The 13,495-nt window shown below is 39.7% G+C and overlaps 1 protein-coding gene across 8 annotated transcripts in view; it reads right to left on the bottom strand.

The window, feature by feature from the left end:
- The window catches only part of Lmbr1 (limb development membrane protein 1), a 140,162-nt gene that overhangs the window by 68,150 nt on the left and 58,517 nt on the right, over positions 1 to 13,495 (bottom strand). For 5 of the 8 annotated variants that reach the window (XR_015685617.1, XR_015685618.1, XR_015685615.1 and 2 more), the window contains 2 exon segments: positions 760 to 886; positions 83 to 151 (listed from right to left, as the gene is read on the bottom strand). Coding sequence is in view for 4 of the 8 variants with exons in the window: in XM_087657918.1 (XP_087514044.1) it covers positions 83 to 151; positions 760 to 886 (196 nt within the window). In the remaining 4 variants the exon portion in view is untranslated. 8 annotated transcript variants of the gene reach the window in all.

The following is a 13,495-nucleotide window of genomic DNA, read 5'->3' as shown; positions in this document are numbered from 1 at the left end:
CTTTCATTAGGAAACTAGTACACTTTTCCAGGGTCCAAGCCAAGCTCACTTTCCTGTCAGTGTCACCATGAGGAGTACTTACAGAGAAGCAGCAAGCATCCCATCAGTGAAATGCAAGAATACAAATAGGGCAGGTAGAATTCCCAGAGATCTGTGAAAATATCAGAGCATTTTAGTAAGTCAAAGTATGGCACATTAAAATAGTCTGTTTTATCTTAATAAGTAGTAGTCTGAGATAAACATTGTAATTGCCTATTTAGGTGTAGTAGGGAGTCTAATTTCTAAATTACAGAATAAAAAGATCTAAAGTAAGAAAATAATAAATAACCCTTTTGAGAAATCTGTTTCAAAGGGAGAAAATGCTCCATGAAATTTTAAGAACAAAAACCAATTAATCAAAAATATATAGAAAACTGCTTAGTATTTTGAACAAATGAATAATATTCACTGCTTTGTTTAAGTATCGCTAAAGACATCTAAATTCTGTAAGTTAACAGAAAATTAACCACACAAAGAATTATTTTAAAGTTTTTAAAACATGCTGGGCATGGTGGCATACACCTTTAATCTCAGCACTCCAGAGGCAGAGGCAGGCCAACCTCCTTTGAGTTTGAGGCCAGCCTGGTCTACAAAGCAAGTTACAGGACAGCAAAAGCTGTTATACTGAGAAATCTTGTCTCAAACAAAACAAAACAGATATAACCGTATCCCAAGCTCAGAAGCCCATCATAGGAACTAGCTAAAACAATAATCAGGTACCATATAAAGACTCCATACTGGCAGCATCACTGTCAATCAGGGCGGAAGCCACCCACACTATCCCAAGAATCAGCAACGCAAGCAGCAGCAGCATGACCAGAGTTTCCAAAATGCGGGCTCGGATTCCCTTAAAACACAACAACAATAGCATTTTAATACTTTATATCATCTCATGAACAACCAAGCACAAAACTGTCTATTGGGAGGAGAGAAAACATATATTCAGGCTTAATGAGTTTACAATATGTTTTTATATAAATCTATGTTGATTGGAGAAAGCACTAAATGTTTATGGTTTATGTTTAGAGTGACTTACAAAATTACATTCTTTTAAAAAAATATTAAACTTGGAATAAAGCACAAAAAATATCAATCGTTCCAGTACTTTGCAGAAACATTTTTAACTATTACTTTCCTAGTACTTCCCAGAAGACTACACTTGTGGATTTCCGTCTGTGGTTCTAATCAACGACAGACTGTTTGACCATGGAGACACTGGGCTAGGATACTGACATTTATAACCAGCTCAGGAAGGGCACCTAGCAGCCTCTGGAGTCCTCTAGTGGCCAACTGGAGAGTTATCCAGTCAAATTGGAGAGGAAAGGGGAACACTTAGAATATTGATGAGGATTTAGTTAAGCTAGCCACTCTGAACACTAGTATGAATTTTCCTCAAAGATCTAAAAATGATCCACCAGACTGTTATATGATCCAACAACAATTCTCCTGGACTCCAAAGGCTCTAGGTTGTTGTGACATTTAACTTTAATTGTAAATTTACAATTAAATTTAATTGTAAATTTCCTCATCACCTTCAGCCACATAGTCATTCATATGAGTTTACTTTCCACTAAAACAAGGTCAAAGAGAAATTTAAAACAGATCCACACAGATATTAGTCAGAAATCTACAGTGTGGTAACAGATAGAGGCTGGAGAAATAAATCCCAGAGGACAGTAAAATGAAATGTTCAGGGGTCATGCATCATACAGAGCAGGCATCAATTTTTTTTCCATCACATAAACCATATGCACTATTCTCAGTTAACTTTCCTTACCAATGTCCTTGTTTGGTCTTCCATTTCTAAGTCTTAAGCAATCTTTTTTTTTTCTGGCACCATAAAATTTGTGTATACAAAATAAATGATTAAAGTGGGTGTCTTAGTCAATGTTCTATTGCTATCAAAAGACACCACACCACAGGAACTCTTATAAAGGCAAACATTAATTGAGACTTGCTTACAGTTCAGAGGTTTATTCCATGGTAATCATGGTAGCAGATATGGGAGCATACAAGCAGACATGGTGCTGGAGAGGTGGCTGAGAGCAGCAGATAACTGATCAGCAGGCAGCAGAGAGAGTGACACTGGGCCTGGCGTGAGCATCTGAAACCTCAAAGCCCACTCTAATGACACACTTCCTCCAACAAGGACACAACTCCCAATCTTTCTCAAGTAATGCCACTCTCTAATGTCTAAGGATTCAAATATATGATCCTATGGGAGTCATTCAGACTACCACAGAGAGGAAGACCAATAATATATTCTCATACTAATGTACAGTAACACAAATACAGTGAATAACATGAAACCCAATTTAACTGGCTTTCTATGAAACGTTTAAATTAAGATGTTGACACATGTGGTACCAGAGAGCTGTTATCCTAGCATCTGAAAGGCTGAAGCAGAATTGTATGTTTGAGAATACTGTCTTAAAAAAATAAAATATTAATGAAAACAGGCATTTGTCAATGTGCACAAGAGAATTATCTAAAACCATTTGCCTCGTGAGGGTGTCCCAGCAAGCCAAACAACACAGGGAAAGTGAACGTGAAGGCTCTGAAGCCCAGGTGCACTCAGAAGAATTTGTCCTATAGTGTCCTATAGTGTCACTCTGGAGTCTCAGCAGCTAGGAAGAATTTGTCCTATAGTGTCACTCTGGAGTCTCAGCAGCTAGGAATAGATTAAAAGTCACTTTTCTTAAAGAGAATAGTAAGGTCATGAGATGCCAAAGCAGTTTAAAAAAAAGGTAAAGCAATGGAGAAAACCCTATATCCATCTTTAGAGAAGAAATCTGAACAGATTCAGATAGAGGACATGAATCTTTTCTGAGTCAGAAACAAGGACAGAAGACAAAAGTTAGCATAGAATTATATGACTGCCATGTTCCAGATAAAGACCAATAGCACTCCAAGCAAGAAATAGAAAGGACCCAGAGGTGCAGCTTTGGGATGGTAAGACACACATGCACACTAGAAGGGAGAAAGCAAGAGCATAGAAGCAGTGCCTTTGCCCTTCCTCAGCCCCGAGCCCAGTATCTCTGTGAGCAGTCAGTAGCCTGAACTGCATCTATCTCATTGTGCTTGGCGAGACCAAGAGTAGGGGGAGCTGACTTGTGGAGAAACACCAGGAAATCATAGGAGAAAAAGGAAAATAAAATGAGTTAGTGATGATTCCTGATGCTCTAAGCTTATGGTCCAAAAGCCTCAAAATACATCTTATCATGAATAAGAATTGAACATTAAGAAATAAAAGTTAGGAGTGATGTACAAATTTTTATAGGAAAACTGGATAGCAATATGATAAAATTGTAACTTGGTCTTTTAAATCATTCTACAAAATTAGCTAAAATAGATATAAATATTAGATCTTTATAAAGACTCATGGAAAAAGTAACTGAAATAGAATACACACCTGCTTTGAAAGGATGTCCGCACTTTAAGAGTTAAATCAACTATCAAATTACCAAGAAAGAAGCTAACAACAGATATAAAAAAAGGCAGAAAAAATTCTCTGTTTGGACTGATAATGTATTGTTTATTGTCATGCCCTGAGTCTTCGACCACAATTAATTTAAATTAATTAAATTAATTTAAAGGATTTAAATAAATTAAATAAATAAAATTAATTAATTTAATTTAAAGGATAGCACAAGCAGGGCCAAGTTAAATGCATTGTATAATATGAATTTTAGATTATATCAAATAAACTTTCCAAAATCTACATTAAATATACATTATGTAAGCCACCATATATGTTCAGTCAGTACTATGCATTAGATAATGATGAGATAATATTTGATATTTCTCAGTAACTTTTATGCTAGTTTCTTGACCTAGTTTTCTAATAACACTGATTTAATACTAAATTCCAAATTCTTAGGAGATACAAGTGGATGGAAAAACTCCAAAGGAAGATGTCTTTCTGTCAGAGCTGGGTCTAAAAAGCCTTCCTGAGGGCATACCTGCACTTTAAATCAGTTTGCCCTGTGGCTGAGAACTTTTCCTTAAAGTGTGTTCTGCCACCCCCTGCATGCTCAGTGGACGTATATCAACGGTGACGGTACCAATCATCTCTTCTCCCTGAGGAGGTTGGGGAAACAAAGGCTCATTCACTATCTGTGCTTTGTTCTTTCTTGCTGTTGTTTTTGATTTGTGGTGGTGTCATTGTCGTCGTAGTCGTCCAAATTCCCAGAGATTTTGTTGCTTTCTTAAGAACTATATACTTGACACACAAGTTATTTTACTTGTCCGTATTTAATGATGGCATCAGCTTTTTACCTCCTTTAAACCAACTACTAAAGACATGGGAATATATAGCATACTCCTGGGCCTTCCCATAAACTCAGGTAGACATGAGTACTCCGCTTTCATGCCTCATTGTCCTGCACAAGAATTCTGTCCGTAGTGTCCCAAGTACTTATGTCAAAAGCACATCAACAAATTAATCACAATGTAACCCTAATGAGGGAGAACCTAGCAGTTACAAGTAAAGAAAGTCTCTGAGGAGCATTAGGATACCATGAGGAATCAGTCAAAACCAGGATGCTGACAGATAAGAGAGGGGAACTACTTCCAGGCAGAGGCAACACTGGTCTCCAAGCTGGGAAAGGGAAGAGCCCACAGGTTCCAGGCAGGGGCGAGTTCATCAAGAACAACACAGGAAGAACAGGTGTGCCTAACGGAAACAATGGATTAAAAAGACAGATGGCAGGGCTGGAAAAACGACTCAGCAGTTAGAAGTACTTGCTGCCCTAGCCCAGGATCTGGATTTGGTTCTCATCTATATAGCAGCTCATAATCTCCTATAGCTGTTGCTCAAAGGACCAAATGCCTTCGTGTGTCCTTTGTGGATACCAAACACACACACACACACACACACACACACACACACACACACACACACACACACACAAAATAAAATATAAATAAATCTAATAAAAAAATTAAAAAACAGAGTCAGGCTTTCAGAGCACTGTGTATGTAAGACATACAATATAAGTTTGGACAGGTTTGTCAGCTATTAGAGGCCATCAAAATTTTTATGAAAGTTAATTATACAAGCAACTATACTTCTAAAAAAACAATAAAAGGCACTTTGTATGGGAAGGAAGCCTTGACCCAGAAAAAAACAGACAATAGCTGAATCTCCACATGAGCAATCAGTAAGGTGTACCAACATAGTAGCAGAAAGAAAAGACAATTCCTCTCTGGAATCAAGGTATCGAAAGTTATCTAATGAAATACATTCTTACCACAACACAGGGTAGTCTTTCATTAAATTTTTCCTAACAAAAGATAGATAAACATTTGCCAGATACACTGGCACATGCCATTAATCCCAGCGCGAAAGAGGTAGAGGCAGGCCAAGCTCTGTGAGTTCACGTCTGGCCTGCTGGTATAAAGAGTGAGTTCCTGGACAGCCAGGACTACATAAAGAAACCCTGTCTCAAAACAAAACAACAAAATAAATAAAACAAACAAAATAAACCTTACACCAGAAATATGACGTAAACTACATGTGTTTTTAAAAGAAGTAAAAAATATTCAGCCAATAATTTTATACCTCAAAAAAATTTTAAATATAAGTCTTAGGACCTGGAGAGGTAGCTCATCTGTTACGAGTTCTTGCAGAAGAGCCTGAGCTGGGTCCCAGCACCCACATGGTTGCTCACAATCACCCATAACACCAGTTCCAGGCGATCTGACACCTTCTTCCTTGGGTACCAGGCACGCATGTGGTGCACATACAAACATTCACACACAAAAAATAGAATAAATCTTTTAAAATGTAAGCCATTCATAAACCTATGCTAAAAACAGCTGCTTATAGATTTTAAGACTCATTATTATATAATGAAAACATTAATAGGTAATCCTTGTTAGAATCAGAGGGTATAAATATTTAAATCTACTGTTACAAAAATCATTTCAAATTTCTTCTTTCAGTGTATTCCAAGAAAAAAAAGGGAACTCTCTTCATTTTAATATATTTGTTTTAATGTTTGGATTATAAATGTATCCCTCTGTTTTGCAGTTTTTACCTGCTGATCTTATTTTAACCACTAAAAAGATACATACACATATGTAGGTTAATATGTCTGCTATTTAAAAGGCATCGCTGCAGTATTTACCAAGATTAGAATTTTCTTTCAATTGAAGATGTGCACAGACTCTGTCTGAGGTGATGTCTGTGGTGAATAGTTCACCACGACTTGAGATGCCACTTACACTAAGCTGTCAAACAGTGCTACTGTCACTTCTAGTCCTTGGATACAAACTACATAATGGCTGTCAGTTAATACACTGCTCCAAGTTTCAACCAGACAGTTTCAGCTGTGTAGATACAGAGAGTCATTGGCAAATATTTCACAGACATTGCAAATTGTTACCAGGGCAACATACTGAACAATGATTTTATAAGCAAGTGAATATGAGTTTAAATGTCAACTAGACACAAGATCTACAACTGAAACTGCATGGGACATGGTAGGCCCTGTGTGGTAGGCCTGGGATTCGTACCTAAGAAGTCTCCAGCAGCATAAAATCTGAATCTAACCTCACTTTCAAAGAAAATTCATTTTAACCCAAAAGTAGATAGTTTTCAATCCCACACCCCCCCCCAAAAAAAAAAAAAAAAAAAACTAGGGAAAGTTTTAATTAGCAATAATTATTTCTTTTTTTTTTTTTTCTTTTCTTTTTTTCGGAGCTGGGGACCGAACCCAGGGCCTTGCGGTTGCTAGGCAAGCGCTCTACCTCTGAGCCAAATCCCCAACCCCGCAATAATTATTTCTATAAAATTGTTTTCTGAATGTAAGCTGTGGGAGCATGGTAATTAAAAGCATATTACTTTCAAATGTGAAGCTGGTAGCTTTTTATTTCTTCCCTCACAAAGCTCTTCTACTCTTTTAGCAAAAGGCTGAACTATAAGACATTCTGAGACGTTAGTTAATTTCATCATCCTATAAAATGGAGTCTGAGGTTTGGTTCCCTATGAAAGCAGCACAGCCCATCTTTTGGAATCTGTACTTTTCTAAGTAAAACAGACCTTATAATTCAAGAGATAGATCAACAAAAGAGCCCCATGACAATACAATGTCATGGGACCTGGCTTCATACCTTGTAGGCCAAGCTAGCCTAGTCCTTACAATCCTCCTGCTTCAGCTTCCCAAATGCTGCAATTACACATGTGCCCCCCCCCCGACTCAAAGCAATACAAGCTCAGTGGGCTACAGTGTGAAAAAGTAACACTTACCATGCTCCTGCTGTCTCACTAGCAACCCTCGACATGCTAAACACGTGTGAGCACTGAGCATAACTGTGTTCCCAGCACACTTTGGACATGATACCAACACAGGTAAGAGCAGCAAGCTTCACAGAAACACTCTTGAGAAATACATCTGAGGCACAGTAGGTAAGGAGAGTTTGGACTTGAGTCCAAAACTCATTACTATGCAAATAGAGAGACAATTTAGCCTTATATCTAGAAATCCCTTATTCTTTATGGGTACAGAGAAAATTAACATAATACTTAGAGGATGAGATAAAAGAACCATAGAGTCTGAATGTTGAGTTGTGTTAAAAAACCAATACCATCAACAAAACAACCAGACAGCATAACTAAAGATGCAATTACCTCCCTCACACATGCAGGGGTACTAAGAACAGTGGCAACAAAAGCAAACAGTGTAGCCAGGGATGTAATCCATCCAGTCCCTCACACATACAGAGAACTAAGAAGGGTGGCAACAGTTATTTCTATTTACCCATTTTATTTACCTCACTCTTTTAAGAGCTTAAGTTACAGTCTTTGTAAATCTGAGCAACCACCAAGTGAAATGTCACATGTTCTTTTCTTGTGCTCAGTTCTGCTGAGTTCCTGCATGCATCTCCAGATATGGAAAGTTTAAGGGACTATACAGCCACCCTTCACAGAACAGTGTTTTGAAAACAGACAATCCTGTCTTTAATATTTCTGGGAAGAAACCAGTGCTCCCCAGTGGGGGGAGGGCAGAGAGTTTTGATTAATACATGACTACATTTTTTTTCTTGCAGGTGTTGGGAGAATCAAATTAACACATAGCAACAGTTAGTGAGATATGACTTCATTTTCTGTAATAAATGCCAAGATCAAAACATGCCCAAGTCAAATTTCCTTGCAAGGTTCCCAGCAGGAGCCTTCCTCTTGTCTGTGATTTCCTCTCACCCAGCAGAACCAGACTGAGTATGCGCATTTGCCACTAACACTAAGCAGCACTTCCTTAATCGCTCATTTCCAACAATTTATGGATCATCAGTGGCAAAAAAAAAAAAAAAAAAGGAGCAAAAATAATGAAAGAATCCAATGAAAGCTCATGGAGTCCCAGGCTGGACTTCCTACTCTCTTCTCTTTAAGATGGAGGCCTGAGACAAATTAGCCACTGAGGGGAAAAGTCATCTGGTCATAAAATACAGTACAAGGTCACTTTTATGTAAGTTTGCCAAAAGCGACATAAACCAGGGCAATCTCAAACTGTGACACAGGATAGAAACATATTAAAACGATCTTTGTTCCTCCTCTATTGTGCTGTCATGTTGCTTGGCTTTATGGACAGCCTGAGCCCAGCACAGAGCACTTCGCCTCCACCTGGCCAGTGCAACTAATTAAGAGAGGAAGTGACCTCAGATTCTGTGCATTTTACTTTTATTATGAAAGCACTTGTTTGAAGTTACAGGAGCTAACCTCTTAATCCTACAGATCATGTGTGAGGTTCTGGACACTCTAGGATGGCTAGATGGATAATTGGTCAGGATGTTGCTGTCGTTATGTTAAGTTTTATGCTAGGACTTCAAATCAAAGATAGGCATTAAAGTAAAGGGCAATATAAATCTGCTACCAGAAAAGTCCTGAGCTTATGAATTAATCTGTCATTACATTGTACTTACAAAACAATCATGTGGTGAGATCTTTTCCCTGCTTTAAGTTAATTTTGTCTCTATAAAGTTTTAATTCAAAATATGATGGTAACATACAAAATGAATCTGATATATTCCTCTCATTTAACACTGGCCAGTACGTTACCGTCTGGAGTTCATTATGAACCCAGAATTACTATCAATAACCAGGAGGTCCTTTCTGAACAGGAGAGGAAGAAAGAATTATACCATTGACAAAGCGGATAGTCACAGCACTGTGGTCTCCCCTAAGATAAACCCAACCCCTCAGACCACTGACTCGCTCATACCATTGAATGACTGAGGTCAAAACAGATTCAACATAGGCATTTCCTATCAGAGCTGAATTAAGATCCAAGCACAGAATCATGTTCAAACACACAACCAAATGCCTATGGCAGTGCTAGTGAATGGCTGCAAAATAGTATATACCTAAGAAACCTCACTACAGAAGGAAGTAAAATCCGTACAACAAAAGCAGGCTGCTTACTATTAAAAGAAAATCACTTTTCAAAACTATGTTCTCTCATACTTGAGAATTCATTAAAAAAAAAAAAAGTGACTAGACGGCCCCAATAAAACAGCAATTCACCCCGTGTGAGAAGATGGAAGAAAGGCTACTTACAGCTCAGAAAAAATGACCAGCCCCCTAGACCTAAAATGCCCTGCTTGAATTAACATAGCTGTTTAATTAAAAACTAAGGAAAGGATTCTGCTTTGCTGGATTTTCAATTCAAGTTCTGCATCCATCCTGTAGCCAGTAGCCAATTTCCGCATCTCTGCACAATATGCAAGGAGCTGTTTTAAAAATCGATTGCCCAGGGGAATCCACGGTTACATGGGGGGCCATGTGCCACTTAGAGAATATACCAGATGTAAACTCAGTAAAACACCCCAGGAGGGTGGTCACAGGGGAAGGGGAATGGAACGAGCCAGGCTGTAAGTTTGTCATGACTCAAACCATGGGGTACTTTACACTGAGAAAGTTTCTACCCTCTCTCCAGTATCAGTCAGAGACAGATGTGCTTAATGAAGTCAATCAGCAGACAGCTGTGCAGGAGCATACACGAGCACGTGTAGGCCTCAGCCATCCTCATAAACGCTTTGATGACTTTGATCAATCAAAGCACAAAGAGCGGCCTCACAGTATAGTTCACTGTTCTGATACAGCCTCAGAAGCTATAGAGATGGCTGCTGCTGCTGGAGAAACACTGAGAACCTGTGCAGATAGACCCTAGGAGTGAAAGGTCATACTAGATTTCAACACACTGAAGATATAGTTATAGTACAGTGCCAGCAGCCTTTGTTGCTTTCCTATAACTGATTTTAAAACTTTTATATACGTTAAAATAGCATTGACCACTTAATCTGAAAACATGTCTACTAGGCTCCGTAATACACCTTACCTCCCAGTAGCTTTTGTCAAAGGACACAACTCCTAATGCTAAAACTGGCTTGTTTTGCTTCTACACTCAATACTTCAAAGTGCAGAAAATAATTTAGAATGTTAGACCATCTGAAATCTGTCATTACTCAGGACTAGCCAGTGCCTTCAATAAACACACTCATTGGCCGAGTACATTCACAGACTATGTACGTCTTAATTAAATCACCGTGCTATGTAAAACACCACACTTAAGGTCCTTTCACGGTCTATCGTCTCTCTTTTCTTTTTAACTGAATTTATCTATTTGCTTGTTTGGTGGGGGCACCTGTGCCACGGTGCACATGTAGGTATCACTGGGCAACTGCAGAAGTCAGTTCTCTACTTCAACCACATGGACCTGAGAACTGGACTTAGGTCATCAGTCTTGGCAGCAGGCTGAATCATCTGAACTCTACCTCCTGGCCTCTACATGCTAGACAATTCTTAAATCCCTGTGGCTGGAAATCAGTTTATTTGATGATGCTGACCACGCTGTCCAAACATTCAACACTAAGTCCACTCAACATTTCAGTGCCATGAAAGATGAAGAAGAGCACGGTGACCCTCCAAGGGTTTGGAGGGAGGAAATATGTTTAAATATGTGTTTAGGACAAGGGTTTTTAAAGCCAATTTTATAGAAAAATTAGAAGTAAAAATAATTAACAGCAAGAGCTGTGCAAATGTGGACATGGGATGTCATGCTTGTCTCTTGGGCTCAGCTCTTTCTCCCTGCTGACGTGAGGTCTAAGAGAGTGGTTTTCAGTCCTGTGGGTCAAAACCTCTTTTAGGTTGAATGAACCTTTTACAGGGGTTGCCTAAGACCATCAGAAAACACAGATACTTACATTACAATCCATAATAGTAGCAAAGTTACAGTTATGAAGTAGCAATGAAAATAATTTTGTGGTCAGGGGCTGCCACAACATGATGAATTGTATTAAAAGGTTGCAGCAGTAGGAAGGTGGAAGCCCACGGGTCTAAGAGGAGAAACACAAGAAGTGACTGTTCCTGGCTTTCACCACTGAGTCTAATTCCAGAACCTGTTGTCAATTATGCCTCACTCTAATTGAGTCCCTTTCCTGGCTTGTCAGTGCAGACAAAGCAAAGGCAAGGACTGCCCAAATCACAGGCTGCCTTAAGTCGTGATGTATCTCGCTAACAACCGCATCTTCATGAGGAGTGTGAACTGAGATCCTCCTGGAACAGCAAAGAGGGACAGTTCAGCAGCAGCATCCAGGTAGGTTAGGAAGAGGAGGAACTGTGCACACAACAGACACTAGCAAGTGGTTTTAGTGAGTCTACACATCTAATACCTATACACCTGTGCATGACTGCCTCCATGACTCCCTCCCCAGCAGCACTTGGCACTAGGTAGAACATGTGCTCCAAGGGTACTCTTCTCCTTGGTGACAAATGAAAAACACTGAAATGCAGAATTATCACTAACTTAAATGAAACAGTAGGTGCAAAAACACTCCAGAAAAACAACTTTCCAGCTCCCTATTGTCTACAGCATAAAATCTAAACTACCTGCCAGAGCTAAACCCTCCAGAACCTTATCCTGAGGCTCCCTCTACCCTCTACTGCTCCTCATCCTCTAGCATTCATCAATTCAATCAGAACTCAAGACCACAGGGCAAGCCTTGAAATTTCTCTTCCGAGCCTTGCTCACCCTCAACGCTCAGCCCCATCCCAGCTAGCCTCCGCCCCGCTCTTACCCCAAGATCAAGACACCATTTCTTTCCGTGGCTCCCACAGTTCCTCAGCATAAGGCAAGCTATGGCTTCTTTGTGTGCATCGCTGATTATCCCTATTGTCTGACCCTTGAATGCAGAGTCTGAGCTCTTCATGAGCAGCCCTAGAAAGCTCCTTTAAGGACACAGTAACTTGCACATGGAGCTGCTTACTACGTTTCTGATGAAAAGACAGCTATCTATGAAAAACTCTAGCTCCAAACTTCCCAGAAACTAACATCTCAAGTGTCTAGTGGCCACCCTCAGGCTGTTGGCTCACTGTAGCATTCTGTCAAGCTGTGTACTCTATACTTGGTCTAGAATCCCTCTGGCCGTGGGTTTCAGGATGCCTCCTGTACTGGCTGGTTCTGTGTGTCAACTTGGCACAAGCTGGAGTTATCACAGAGAAAGGAGCCTCCTTTGAGGAAATGCTTCCATGAGACCCAGCTGTAAGGCATTTTCTCAACTAGTGATCAAGGCGGGAGGAACCAGCCCATTGTGGGTGGTGCCATCCTGGGCTGGTGGTCTTGGGTTCTACAAGAGAGCAAGTGAGCAAGTCAGTAAGTAACATCCCTCCATGGCCTCTGCATCAGCTCCTGCTTCCTGCCCTGTGTGAGTTCCAGTCCTGACTTCCTTTGGTGATGAACAGCAATGTGGAAGTGTAAGCTGAATAAACCCTTTCCTCCCCAACCTGCTTCTTGGTCATGGTGTTTGTGCAGGAATAGAAGCCCTGACGAAGACACCCCCCTTTTCCTTACATTCTAACAGCACAGCTGCTCTACTGTCAGCATTCCCAGTCCTCTTGTCTTCCCTTTCCACACTCTGTCCTTGACCATCTCTCCTCTTCTTGCTGGACTCCTTGTGCTTTCCACAAGGGACTACAAAGAGAACAATGCCTTTGGGAAAGTCAGGTGTGAAGCCACTGCTATTTTATAGACGGGGTCTTCAGACAAGTTAACAGTATTTAATACCACTGAGTCTCAGTTTTAGCCATAATTCCTTCTAGAAACTATAAATAGTAAAGCAACTTTCGTTTTTGTTTGTTTGGTTTTTCAAGATAGCATTTCTCTGTTAATCTCTGTCTGTCCTGGAACTCACTCTCTAAATCAGGCTAACCCCAAACTCAGAGATCCACCTATCTTTTGCCTACCAAGTGCTAGAACTAAAGGCGTGCACTACCCACCACAGTCAGCTATTGCAGCTTTCTAAATTAAAACCAAGTAATTATGTTACTACACAATTTAATTGTTAATCTTAATACAAAAGAATGTAAAATAATTCCAACATACAAAAGCCAGTTTTCTCAATGTGAAGCTTGAAAACAAAGCACAAGACATTCTCGTCCCTGTACATTTACTAAACAGGA

The sequence above is a fragment of the Rattus norvegicus genome, chromosome 4, assembly GCF_021556685.1.
Source record: "Rattus norvegicus strain SHRSP/BbbUtx chromosome 4, alternate assembly SHRSP_T2T, whole genome shotgun sequence".
NCBI lineage: Eukaryota > Metazoa > Chordata > Mammalia > Rodentia > Muridae > Rattus > Rattus norvegicus.
Note: the sequence above shows the minus strand (reverse complement) of the source record. Positions and strands in the feature narration are given on the sequence as shown.